Genomic DNA, 13,843 nt, shown 5'->3' on the forward strand with positions numbered 1-13,843 from the left:
GCTGAGGTGAGGGAGCCCTGGCCCAGGCTGCCCAGGGAGGGTGTGGAGGCTCCTTCTCAGGAGGTTTCCAACCCCACCTGGACACGTTCCTGTGCCCCCTGATCGAGGGGAACCTGCTTTAGCAGGGACTTGGGCTGGATGAGCTCTGCAGGGCCCTTCCCACCCCCACCCTGCTGGGATTCTGTGGGTGCACCCTTCCCTCTGCAAATCAGTCTTTGCAGGATGCTGTTCCTTGCATCCACACCTCTATAACAGGGCTGCTGCTTCTTTACAGCCTTGGGGAAGGGAAAGAGAGGGTTGGAGGTGGTGCCGAGCACCAGCTGGGGCTGCTGAGCCCAGCTCTGAGGTGGCTGGGTGCTGGGGCACGGGTGCTGCTTGTCCCCAGCGCCACAGCCGGGCTCCCTGGCTGCTCCCCAGCGACACAGCGGGTGACAGAACCCACGCAGGGAACTGCCATAATATTGATGGGCAGTTTGGCAGGTTAATTTTTAACCTGTCACTCTCTCCCCTCACCGCACCTCAGCCCGTAATAAACTCGCAGGGCGAGCTGACAGCTCGGTGCCATCCCTGCCGGGGGCTGCTCTGGGGAACATTCCCCACCCCTCCCCCTCCCCTGCGCTGAGGACCCCTCATTCCAGCTGCCCTGAGGCTGGGGGTGCCCCCGGGGATGCTGCCAGGGCTGGGATGGGTGCTCAGCCAGGCCAATGGGGATGAGAGGCTGGGTTGGGGCTTGGCTGGTGCAGCACATCTTGGAGCTTGCAGGCAGCCTGGGTGAGACCGTCCTGCCTCCGCTGTGACACCCTGAATGTAACATCTGTAACTAGTGAAATTAACACTATTGATTTGTTCATATTCTTTCCCTTCTCCGTGAGAGCTCTGAGCACAGAAGTTATAATTGTGCTGTTTATTATTCCAGCCGGTACCCTACGCCCTGTTTACCTATTACCCTTCAGGCCAGGATAACGGATGGATCTCTTTTCCAGTGGCTGACTTCCATTTCATTCCTCTTTTTATTATTTGTTGCTGCAATTCTATTACCTGTTCACAACTCTGAAGCCTCAGACATACTAGTTGGAAGCAATGATATCTTTCCAAGCCAGGCTAACGCCGCAGGCCTTGGACGTCGGTAGCAAGGAAGGGGGATGTTGTCAGTTGAGCAGGGGAGGGGGCTGTTAGACATTTAGCAGCTCTCTGGAGCTGTTGTGGGACAGAATGTACCACTCCCTGCCCTACTCCTAGTATGTGCCACACCAGAGCTCTGCCAGGGATGTGCCTGCCAGGCAGAGGTGTCCTGCTGCCCGCTTTGCATGCCACTTGCAAAGGCTTTGCAGCCCCCAAAGGGCCCCATCCAAGCTGCTTTTTCTCAGTCCCAATCTTTCCACCTCTCAACATAGCATCGAGGACATCCTGGCTGCTTTCTTTAGTCCATCCAGCCCTTTTCAGAGCCCACAACAGGCTGTGCATGGACACAGGACATGTCTTTTGAGTGCACCCTCACTGCCCGGGCTGAGCATTGAGACTTGATCAGTGTATCAAAGATTAATGCAATTAGCACAGCACTCAGTCTCTTGGGTTACTGCTGCATCCTGCGTGCGCCAGCCCTGCTCTGTTTCAAAGTTAGTATCCCATTGAGAAGGGTCTCTTTAGCTTGGAGAAGGCTGAGGGGTAATCTCGTTCATGTTTACAAATCCATAAAGGCTGGGTATCAGGAGGCTGGAGCCAGGCTGTCCTCAGTGATGGCCAATGACAGGACAAGGGGCAATGGACACAAGCTGGAACAGAAGAGGTTCCAAAGAAACACAAGGAAGAATTTCTTCCCTGTTGAGGTGAGGGAGCCCTGGCAGGGGCTGCCCAGATGGGCTGTGGAGGCTCCTTCTCTGGAGACATTCCAACCCAGCTGGATGAGTCCCTGTCTGCCCTGCTCTAGGTGGTGCTGCTCTGGCAGGGGGGTTGCACTGGATGAGCTTTGCAGGTCCCTTCCAACCCTTGTGATTCTGTGATTCTCTGATTCTTTGTGGTTTTGAGTGTTGTTTCCCACAGTCTGCAGCCACATGCTTTTGCAGCAGATTGGGAGCATTTCTTTATTCTCCTAGCAAGACAAAGCAAGGCCAGGGCCAGTGATATCCTGAAGACAACACAAGGACCAGGGAGAAAGAAAGATTCTTTAAAATATACTGAGACATTAGTAATAGAGATATGTTAAGTACTAGAGGTTTTCAGACTCATTCTGCACCTGATGTGAGTAGGATATAAGCAGCAGGCCGTTGTATCCTTGGTGAGCCTTGGCATGGCCATCACAGCCACCTCCTGCTCCCTTGTCCCTGCTCCAGATGTGTCCCTGAGCTGCTCTGTTTCATTCCAGTCTGTGCAGACAGTGAGGTGACCTCACATGGGGTCAGTCTCTGCTGTTTTGCCATTGCCAGGGAGAGCCCCACTGCTCACCCCATATGCATGAGCCCTGGGGAGGAGGATGGCCAGGGTGAAAGCTGCTACCACAGGCACAGCCCAAACCAACTTCACATCTCAGCCCCCCCAGCAGTGCCAGGCGGTGTGTAAGGATGTGCTGGTACAAAAACATAAGTGAGTGTTAAAAAACACAACCTCACTCCTCACCTTTATCATGAGACCAAGGAAAAGCCAAGCAGCTTTCACAGAGCAGCGAGGGGTGCTGGAGGCTGCTCCCCCAGCGCAGCCCAGCCCCTGCTGCCCCGGCCCCAGCAGCACGCCTGTGTCTGCGCAGATGTTTGTGTTCTCTGCAGCTGAGGAAAATATTCATTATCTTGTTAGCTGCTGTGGCGGAGGAAGTTCAGATTTGCATTCCCACAGCTAATCACGCGGTGCACACAGAGCCTGTCACCCAGCAGCACACTAATTGGGCAGAGCAGCCCCGTGCCCAGGCAGGGAGCACTCTCCATGCCCTTGCCACCCCCAGCGCTGCTGTGCCGGCGGGGAGGGAAAGGGATGGTGCTGGGGCTGTGTGGGTGCACTGGGGAGGTGAGGAGGACTCAGGGGGGGTTCTGGGAGGTGGAGGAAGGCAGTGGGTGTCGAGACTGGAGCTGTGTGTGTTGGCTGGGCAGTGAGGAGCAGTGCTGGTCCCTGGGCTGGAGGCAGCAGGCACTGGTAGCCCATCAAGGACACTGCAGGGTGACATGTGAGTGTGTGTGTGTGGAAGGCTGTGTCTACTAGAACTGGGGCTGGGAGGTTCTCATGGGACAGGAGATGAAGGGTCTGGGGGATGCTCATTGCTTGGGGAGCTGGTCTGGGACATGGGCTCTTCCTGCAAGGAGCCTGCCCTGCTGTCATCAGCCTGTGGCCCTGGGGGGACACCCATGTCCTCCCATGCAGCTGTGGGGCTCAGTGATCTCTTCAGGGTCCACCCTGTGAAGAGCTGAAGGTGACATCCATGTCTCTGGTTCCGAGTGTGAGGAAAGAACGAAGGTTTGAGAGAGGAGACACGGACCTGCACAGGAGAGGAGGGACTGGAGGTCAGCACTGGGCACTTGCAGAGCCCTCCTGGCTTTGGCAGAAGTGTTTTGATCCGTGCCATATCACCTCATCAGCACTGCCTTCATGGTGCCAGGCACTGCCAAGCTGCCTTCACCTCTGTGAGCTCTATGAAAGCACCTGGCTGACCCAAGAGCCTTCCCCACCCCTGACTTTTATGATACTAATTATAACTGGTGTTATTGCATAGTTAATCTGCATTATTAAGAGATGTGGTGGAGATTGGTTTTAGAATAATAACAGCTCAGATTTATAGAGTGTCTTTCCTTCCAGGGGGTCCTTATTGGCTTTATAGCCTTGCACTGGTATAAAGGCGTGCAGAGAGGAATTCTTTCTCCTCCTTTCCTCATCCAACATGGGGTGCAGCTGCTCCTGAGGCATGGAGGCTCTGCACCCACCCAGGATATATCAGAATAAGGGTTATGTTCAGTTGAAGAGTGAAGCAGGAGAGTTTGAGGCAGTAGATGGTAATTGTTTGAGTTCAAGCCACGATAGCAGGGTTTCCATCATGCCATGGGCACTTCTTTGATCATCACCAGTAGCATGGGCTGTGTGTTTGTGCTGCTCTCACCCCAGACACCGCTCCAGCAGCACCTCCAGGGACAGGCCTGACACTTCCCAGCCTGACACTGCTCATCCTCACTAGTGCCAGCGCTGGTCCCTGAGATTTCCCATCCAAGGACTAAATCAGCTTGACATTGACTCAGCAATGCAGATCCTTGCTCCAGGCAATGCAGTCACGAGCAGGCACCAGCGTGGGGATATCTGAGTGCACAGCAGCCATGCCAGCTGTCGAGCTCTACCTGCTTCTGACTTAGCAGCAGGGCTTGGATGCAGTTCTCAGTGCAGCAGAAAAACTTGTCTTGCTCTTTCCCATCTCAAGTGATCTCTCCAGAGATGGAAGATCTGCCCTTCTGTGTGTTGCAGTGTAACTTGTGACAGCATAAACCTGAAGGCAAGAGCTGGGTTTGGGCTTAGGCTCAAGCCCAGTGGTAGTGGACAAGCTATGCTGGGAGCCCTCCCATCCTCTGCTCCATCCTACCAGTAAGGCACCTGGGATAACCCATATCTCCTAAATCTTGCACTGCACCTGCGGCATGAGCTGCTTTGGATGCTGGAGCTGTGGCTCAGAGCAGATGAAGGCAGGAGTGAGCAGTAGGATCCTGGCATCCCTTGCCCTCCCCGTGTTCCCCAGCAATGCACACTTGCTGTTGTGCCCTCACCTTGCCCAGATAGCATCTGGGAGAGGAGGAGCCTCCCATGAGCTGCTCCCTTCCAGAACAATTTGTCTGAGCTGACACCTCAGGCTGTTTGTGCTGGTTCCTTTCTCCCCAGCACGGGCCAAAGGCGCCTGGTGCTGCCCTGCTTTCTGGGGGATGGGGCCACTCACCAGCTGTGCCCGTGGCCCTGGGCAGCAGGCGAGCTTCTGGAAGGTGTGATGGCACTGCCACTTGTCAACCAGGCAGCTGTGCAGCCCAGGTGCCATGCCTTGCAGAACTGAGGGGAGGGAGTTGAAGTAGAAGGTGCCCCCTGCACCTCTCTGACCCTGCAGGTGATTCCTGGGGGGTGCCATGGGTTGGGGGGGATGCGGGTGCAAACCCCCCACCCTGGCTTGCTCTGTGTGTCATTCCATGCATGCAAAGGCCACAGGTCCCTGCCAACTCCCCAGATTCCCCAGCCTTGGAGGGGTATCTGAGCATCCTGCGTGGGCACCTTGGGCTCACGGCAGCTGCCTGCAGCGGGGGGAGCGCTGGCTGAGTGGAGATGGCTTTGTCGGAGTGCCAGCGTATGAAATGTGTGGTGATATTGCAGCCCTGCCACTGCCTGTGGCTGTTTTTCCTCTGCTTCTAATGACTAATATAGAGAAGACAAAACAATTTCTATTAGTTTCTCCCACGCCGCAGTGGGTTTCTTATTTTCCAAACCTCATTAGAGTTTGTAATACCGTGGTGGTAGTCAAGAGCAGTCCGAATCATCCCCGGGGGTGGAAAGAAGAACCGAAGAGATATGGTGTGCAGCCTGGTATTAACACTGCTCCTGGCTCATTTCCAAGGTCCCTCCTGATTCCTTTCCTAACTCTTGAGCCTTATCTCTGTCTTAAAGGTTAACGATGAAGCTTAGGAGAGGAAAAAGAAATGTTTAAGATCCCAAATTGTTAAAGAGAAGGGATGTATGTGTGTGCTGAGCAAAGAGCTGAGGCTGCATGTACATTGCAAAGGCAAATATTATTTAAGAGACAGTGCTTGTGATTCCCAGGGTGTTGTAAAAGGGGGATGGCTTTCGCTGGGAGAGCTGCTGGTGTGAGGGGCTGTGGGCGTGCAGAGAGGCCAACAGCTTCAGGTCACTGTGCCAAAACCCCCTGGGAACTGAGTGCAGGTCAGGCACCAGCCAATCCCTTGGGTGCCAATCCCTTGGGTGCCAATCCCTTGGGCAGGCCTGGTGTCAGTCTTGGCTCCTCTGAAGTCAGTGGGAGTCTGTTGTTTGCTGCCTCATTACAAGTCATGCTCATGACAGCAGCAGACAAGTAGCTGCTTAGGCAATGCTCAGGAAATGATTGTAACCAGCACCCAAACAAGAGGACCCACAGCCTTGGCTTAGCCCATCACTGAAATGACTATTCTGAGGTGTCCAGCCAGGCTCTGGGTCACTCAGGCACAGAAAAGCTGTTCCCACGGACAAACTGTCCCAGATCATCCTTTTAATATCTCAAGGGATGGAGACTCCACAACCTCTCTGAGCAACCTCTGCCAGTGCTTGATCATTCTCACAGTAAAATGTTTCCTGATGCTCAAATAGAACCTCCTGCATTTCAGTTTGTGCCCATTGTCTCTTGTCCTGTCACCTGGGAAGCCCTAAAAAGATCTGGCTCCATCTGCTTTACACTCCCCCTTCAGGTATTTATGTAAATATAAATCTACAACATTGATAAAGTGCCTTTCCCTCTCCAGGCTGAACAGTCCCTGCTCTTTCAGCCTTTCCCCATAGAAAAGATGCTGAGGTCCCTTAATCGTCAGCTCCTTTATGAGCCTCTGTGAGAGACAGTGCCAAAGGCCTTACTGAGGTCCAAGTAGACCTCAATATCCATTGCTGTCTCCTCAACAACTGCTGTTGTGAGTTAACCCCCCAGCTCAGACCCTACAGCCCCTTGCTTGCTCCTCTGCAGTGGAATGAAGGAAAGAATTAGCAGGGTGAAAGTGAGAAAACTCATAGGTTGAGATAAAGACAGTGTAGTAGGTAACACAAAAGCTGTGTGCACTAGCAAAGCAAAGTCATTCATTCATTACTTAGCACAGAGCCATTCAGGGAGGGAGCTTTGGACTATTTGCTCATTTGCTCTGCAACTGCAGAAGGAGGAGATACAGATGTGTGTGGAAGGGCTAGTTCTGGGTGATGATGCATCTGAGTGATGTGATGCACTGAGGTGATGAGACACACTGAGGACAGTAGGGGACAGAGGGGGTGGCAACTTTAAGATGGACAGTGTTGGGTCAGAGTTTCACTGGGTCACATTTCATCAGCTTCCTTGCTGCCTGATGTTGATGTGAGCAGTCCAGTGAGTGGTAAACTTGGATCCTGCTTTGTCAGAGGGAATGGACTTGTCAGTGGACTCTGGTATGTTGGGCTCTGGTCCTGATGCAGCTGGGTGTTACCTGCTGGCCCAAGTCCTGTCTCCCAGCTTACATGCATTTGCCTCCTGAGGGATTGGCTCTCTGGAAGTGGTGAATTCCAGGAGCAAATTGTGCCAGATCACCAGGCAAGCAAGAGACAGGTTACCACTCTCCTCCCTTTCATGTGTTGGCATTTCATCCTTACCTTCTCGCTGTAAAATGGGGATTTTTGACTTCTTCAAACTTCTTGCACAAAATCATGTTTAAGCTTAGGTTAAGCACAGGAAATTTCAATCCCAAAGGGAATAATCTGTATATTTGCCTAGTTCTGTAAAGGACTGAAAACTACAGCTTTGCATGAGGTTCCTCTTGCATCCCCAGCTCCTTAATTAAGGCATAAATCCAGCCTTGCCTGTCTGCACGCTGCCTGCTGCACGGGCACCAGACGTTGCTGTGGGAACCACAACTTCCCAAATTTGTCTTTCCTCAGCACTCTGGTTCAGCCTGTTCCCAACAGGCACTCTGGGGGAAGAAAGAGCCACAGCCTACCGCAGGATTTCACCCACAGGAGACACACTTTACTGGAATAAATAAATAGCTGTGTAAATGGGATGGAGAGAATAGATGGGGGAGAATAACAAAAGCTGATAAACAAGTGTGGGCTGAGAGCCAGGGGCCAGTGTGTCCCCCTGCCAACGGCCTGCACTGGGGCTCACTGGGGTGCAGGAGGGAGATCTCAGCTTCTATTACTTGCAGCTTCTCCATCTCCTTGCCTCAAAGCAGATGCCTGTGTCTTTCTTTGAGAAACAGCTTCATGAGAGGATGTACTTTGTCTGTCTCTGCACCGTCAGTGCCACGGTGGTGGGCACCATTGGCTGAGTTTTCCTGAGTGCTTGATGCCATCAGTGGGGCTGTGTGGACCCAAGCAGTGTTTGGGGGATGTTTGGATGCAGGAAAATCAGGTTGGAATGGTCTGCCTTTGGAGGGACATGGTGCTGATGGACATGAGCACACGGCTTCCAGGCTGGAGGGAGGGTCCTGCTGCTGCCCTGGGCTCGGGCGTGGGCAGTGTGGAGAGTCAAGTTATCAGTCCAACAGCTGAGCTAAAACAGCATCATCAACATGCTTTGGATGAATGAAGGGAGTTTGATGTTCTGATGTACTAAGAATGGGAAAGCAGTCACAGTCTCTGTTGAGACTTGCCTTTGGCTACTGGGGAGCTGCAGGATCTCCCCTAAGGCCGTGGAGGTGGTGGCAGTGTGGTGGTGGCAACTATTGATCTTCCTCTGTCTATTTTGTATTGGAAACAAACCCAGAAATCCCAGGTTCTGCAACGGGTCCAAGCACAGTTCAGCTTTGGATCAGCTGAATTCCTGTTTTACAGGGAATAAACTGTTCACCAGGGAGGAATCCCCTTCCCTGCTTCTGCTGTCTCACAGGGAGCAGTGCTCCCTCTGTCCAGCTGTCTCTGCTGTCCCAGGTGTTAAAGCCCCATGTCTAACTGTCATTTGCTTGCTGTCACCATCCTTGTGCCACGGCCTGGATCCCTGCACAGCACTGCACACCCAGTGATACAGGCATGCTGGGGACACATCAGGAGACACAGGCAGTACTGGGATAGGTCTTACCCACAGCACTGGGATGCTGAAGGGATGGGGCAATGGCTGTGACCAGCCTTGGGGGAGTTGGGAGACATGGGCAGCTCTAGGTTGCTGCTGCCTCTTTCCTTGCAGCCCTATCCAGCCACACATCACTGCAAATGGTGGCTGAGGATCTGGAGAGAGCTTCAACACCTGGCAGCTGGTCTCTTCTTTATATCCTACCTCGTTATACTGGAGTCGGACCTTGCTAAAATTAATAACCAGTAAATTTGGAGTAAGTAACTGCTCCTTGAGAGGGTTTGTATTAAGCCTTTATAATTCACTAGTGCCTGAGGTCACCAAGACATATGAGGGAGATTTACAATGTGCTTACCTTCTCCAAAGTGGCTGTGGAAACAGCACACCCTCTTTTCTGTCTCCTAGTGACTCTAGATCATTTTTTGGGGGGGATGATGACAAGCTAAAAAGAAGCTACTTCTGAATGTCCCTGTTGATATGCAGGCTGGGCTCTTGTGAGCTTACAGCCACCCCAGTGGGAAAGGTTCTCCAAGGGAAGGTTGGGTCAAAAGCTGGCACTAAATAACCTTGAATCCATCCTGTTCTCCCCAAGCCATTGTGGGACAGAAAGACATAATATTAAGCAATGACTCTTGCCAGAGAAGGCAGCCTCTCAGACCTGAGCAGCAGAAAGCTCAGTCCTCACATCGTCACTTTGCTGAACATAAGCAGGCTGGATGATAATGTGATTAACAATTGTAGCTGTGGCGGCCCAGATAAGGGTAATTAAATCTCACGCTTCAGGGCATCAGCTAATCACTTGTGGGGTCATTTTAAATATATTTCTCTTTCCCCCTTGCTGAATCCATCTGCCTGGCTGCTGCAGAGCAGGGTGCATGGCCGCTGGCAGGGCAGGATGGAGGCAGGGAGCCCCATGCCAGCTCCTGCTTGGATTTGCAGTGGGAGCACACAGGAGCACTGAGGGTCTGAGAAGGGGTCAGCAGGCAAAGTCTGGCCTCAAGGCCATGTGCTTTGGGGGCAATGTGCAAAGGGAGGAAGTCACAGCCAGTTGAGCCAAGGAGAATCTGCTCCTTCTCCCCATGGTGCTGCTAACGGGAAAATGAAATGCCTGTGAGTCACCAGCTCCTGTGGGCCACTGTGAGCTTGGCCTTGGCTTTCAGCAGTCAGCAAGAGGACAAGATGACTCAGGGCTCAGGAGAATTGTGCCATGGATCAGGACCTGGCAGCCATGTCTCCATCCAGGAGGCATCACAGCACTCCAGCTGCTCTCCAGCACCTGCATCAGCCCCTCTTGCCTCTCCCCAAACCCCTTTTGCTCAGGGGTGCTGTGGGATGCAGGGTCTTGGAGGGTTCCCATGGGCCGTGTGAGATGCCACCAGCATGGCCAGGCACAGCAGCACAGCCCAACACTGTGCTGTGCCATGGCTGCATTGCATGACCTTGGGTGAATTATTTAAGGTCAGATTCCTCATAAACACCTCTAGTTTGTGTATCTAGTTTCAAAAGGACAGGAGAGCACAGGCACAGCGGGCTCCTGCTTCCTGAGCCCTGCTGCTGATACCTGAGGCACCGCTGAGTGCCGTTACCCAGCACCCTGGGCTGGAGGGAGCTGCTGTCTGTTACCTGTGTCACCTGAGGCATTTTGTGACTTGGACAAGGTAACACAAAGCATCCATCAGACCCAGGATTTTGAACTCAGTTAAATCCAGGCAACTGCCTTTCTTCTCAGCCCACCCTGCCAGTGTGAGAGCTCAGTAAAGCCTTGGGGCATCTGACCTTTCCCAGCATCCAGACTTGTTCGTTTGGAAGTCAGCTCCCTCCTGAGGCAAGGACGTGCTCTGGGTTGGATGCTACTGGGGACCAGGGCTGTGAGGGAGAAACAGCATTTTCCTGGTATAAGGGCTGAGTTGTCTGCAAAATGCCCCAAGAGCTGTGCAGCTCTCTTCCAGGAGTGCTGTGACCCGCTGGGTGAGTTCAGTGTGCATTGTGCTGGAGAGAGAGGCTGCTCCTGTGGGTATCAGGCATCTGCTTCTGGCCTGCCAGGGACGTGTGGGGGACAGAGCAAGAGACCTCTACTCTGTTGGAATTGTTCTCCTGGTGCCAGGGGGGCTCAGCAGAGCTGCATCCATCTGCCTGAGGTGTCATCAGGCCTCTGCAGGGCTTTGGGATTTGGCAGCACTGATGTTTTCTCCCTTTTCTGCAGAGGCAAAGCAGCAGAGACACCAACACTCTCCTTCCCGTGTTCCCTACTGACTTGCCTAATTTTGCAGCCCCTGCTTCCCACCACCCACACGGCTCCTGGCTCTGGCAGTAATTGCAGTTCCCCATTTGCATCACTGAAACAGCAAAGGGCTCAGAATAGCAAAGCACTGCTCTGTCATGGGGATGGTGCCAGCGTGATCAATGGGAGATTTGTGAGCACATGTGTGAGCAAAAGGCTTTTCCTCTCAGACAAATAAACCGCTTTTTCTCCAGCAGTGCCTGAAGTGAAGCTCCTGAGACGCAGTCAGGTGCCAGTGGCTGGGAAGGCTGCTGCCTGGAGACGGGGCTGCCTGCACAGCCATGCTCAGCTACACTCCTGTGTCCCCTGCTGCAGCTTCTCATCCCACTACTCCTTGTCCACCTCGGGGCCAGGAGCACCCCTGGGCTGGTTGCAGGGGTCTGCAGCCTCCTGCTCACCACCTGTACATATCCTGGCTCCAGAGCAGTGGGAGGGCCCCAGGGAAGTGCTCTACCAGCTCAGCATCTTTGTGCAGCAGGACCCTTGGAGATGGCCAAGGTGTCCCCAGTTAACAAGATGATGATGGGGCGTAAATGGGGAAAGGGGAGTGAAACCAGCAGCTGTTTAAAGGAAAACCTATTCAGGGCAATTGCAGCTAGGGCAGGCAGTGCCAGCCTCAGCCTCTCCCCAGCTCCTGGGGCTGACCTGATTTTGCAGGAACCTCCCTTTTTTCTCCTCTGCTGCCCTTTTGTCTCTGCACATGGAGGACACAGAAGCCTCCTGGCCTATATTTTGGCTCTAAGATCAATATTTAAGATCCCCCCTCCCGTTTCCTTTGCGCAGGCATCAGGCATTTTGCTTGCTGGGGGAGACCTGTCTCCCAGAGACTTGTCTGTTCACTGCTTCAAATAACTTCCCTGGTATCATTGTTCTAGAAACAATTCATTAGGGGCCTATTATACAGTGTTATACCTGCCAAGGTTAGAAAAGATCCTGCATGTGTGGTAAAATCACACGGTGAACTGCACATGCAGGTCTCTTTTTTTGGTGTCTGTCTGTACATGTACCTTTTCCTCCCTTAGGAGAGATCTGGGGGCAAAGCCCTGGGGATGAGGATGCTGCCTGGGCTGGAGAGCCCCAGCAGGGCTTGGCCTGGTGCTTGGTCATGATCCCATGCAGGGAAGATAGGGGCAGTTTTGGGGTGCAGCAGCTGTCTCCTTGCTACTGTTTGACTCCTCTCAGGAGGCACACTTTGAAAATCCAGGACAAAACCAGTGGCCAGGTCCCCAGGCTGAGAGCAGTCCCAAGTTGCTGGAGAGCTAACGGAGGCACAGTCCCTGGGGAGCTTGTTAAGCACCACCTTGGAGGGCTGCAGACCCCATGCGTTGTTAGGTCTGTCCTCCTGACAGATGTCCCTCTCCCTCCTGAGCCATTGTCCCCGTGCTGCTGGGGCAGCTCAGCCCTCCAGCCCAGCCCTGGCCTGCATCCTTGCTTTGCAGTTGTCTTTTTCTCTCTGCAGGGAGAACAACTTCATCAAGGACTTCCCGCAGCTGGCTGACGGGCTGCTGGTGATCCCGCTGCCGGTGGAGGAGCAGTGCCGGGGTGTCCTCTCCGAGCCCCTTCCCGACCTCCAGCTTCTCACTGGTACGAGCTGCCCCCGGGCTCAGCAACAACCCCTCCTCCTATCCTGGATCCCAGCGTGCTCAGCACCCTTCACAGCATCCCTCCTGTGTAGCTGGGGCACAAATAGTGTGTGGGCTGAGCCCAGCCCAGGCTGGGAAGGCAGCGTCTCCACACCGCGAGCCCCAGGCAGCCTCAGCCATCACATGCTGCTGCCAGCAGCCTGGGGACCCCGTGGCATGACTGCCAGAGCAGGCTTTTTCATCCCTGCTACCAGCTCACTTCTCAGCCCTGCAGCACGTGACAAAGCTGAGGCTTTCCCCCAGCGTGGCCACGGGCTTGGCAGGGGCTGAGCATTGGCTCTTCCTTTGCAGGGGACATCAAGTACGACGAGGCGATGGGCTACCCCATGGTGCAGCACTGGCGGGTCAGGAGCAACCTCTACAGGGTGAAGCTCAGCACCATCACCCTCTCTGCAGGTGAGGGCTTCTAACAGCAGGGAGACCACACATCTACATGGGCAGGCAAGCAGTCAGTGGTCTTCTTCCCCAAGGCACAGTCCTGCCCAGCATCTCACCAGCACTTCCCACCTCCAGGCCCTGCTTGGGCAGCAGCTGATGCTCCCATCAGTGCTGCAGAGAGGTTTTCCCTCCTTTTTATGTGGGAGAAACTGAGACAGGGAGTTTGTGAGGCTCAGTCTCACAAACCAAGAGCCAGGTCAGAGCTAGGATCAAGCTAACAAGCAACCCTTTGGGGAGGATTTGTGCGAGGGTGGCTGTGTCTACATGGATGTACAAAAAACAGTAACTTCCTAAAAAAGCATGGTTTCCAGAGGACCCAAAGCACTCCTGACTGTGGGTCATATAAAGCAGGGAGTTGCAGATGAAGAGGGGTGGGCGGAAGGAGCCTGCAGACGTCAAAACATTTCACTTCCCCGTTTTTATAGCTACACATTTTGTTTCAGAAAAGCTGAAACGTTTTGTTATGACCTGAAATGTTTTGCCTTTTCGTTTCAAAACAGCATTTTTTTTGTTTAAAAATGAACCTGTTTTTTAAATGGAGAATAAAAAACAAGACTTAGTGCAGTGAGGCTGCACAGCCCCAGAAGGAAATAACCTGCTCAGAGCTGAACAAAATATTTGGGTTCAGCTCAAAATGAATTCTTCTAGCTTTTTTATTAAACCAGCCTTCTCTTTCAATCAACCAACCACCCAGCCAGTTAACCTCATTTTGCTGACAGTTATGATGTGGTTTTGTGCAGTATGTTTTCA

The 13,843-nt window shown here is 53.3% G+C and overlaps 1 protein-coding gene across 1 annotated transcript in view; it reads left to right on the forward strand.

Moving 5' to 3' along the window:
* ASTN2 (astrotactin 2) overlaps positions 1–13,843 on the forward strand; it is a 319,116-nt gene that overhangs the window by 193,190 nt on the left and 112,083 nt on the right. Inside the window, exons 14-15 of the mRNA XM_062011422.1 lie at positions 12,472–12,596; positions 12,947–13,051. Of these exons, the coding sequence (XP_061867406.1) occupies positions 12,472–12,596; positions 12,947–13,051 (230 nt within the window). The remainder of the gene's footprint in view (positions 1–12,471; positions 12,597–12,946; positions 13,052–13,843) is intronic.

Source organism: Colius striatus, chromosome 19 (genome assembly GCF_028858725.1).
Source record: "Colius striatus isolate bColStr4 chromosome 19, bColStr4.1.hap1, whole genome shotgun sequence".
Lineage (NCBI taxonomy): Eukaryota > Metazoa > Chordata > Aves > Coliiformes > Coliidae > Colius > Colius striatus.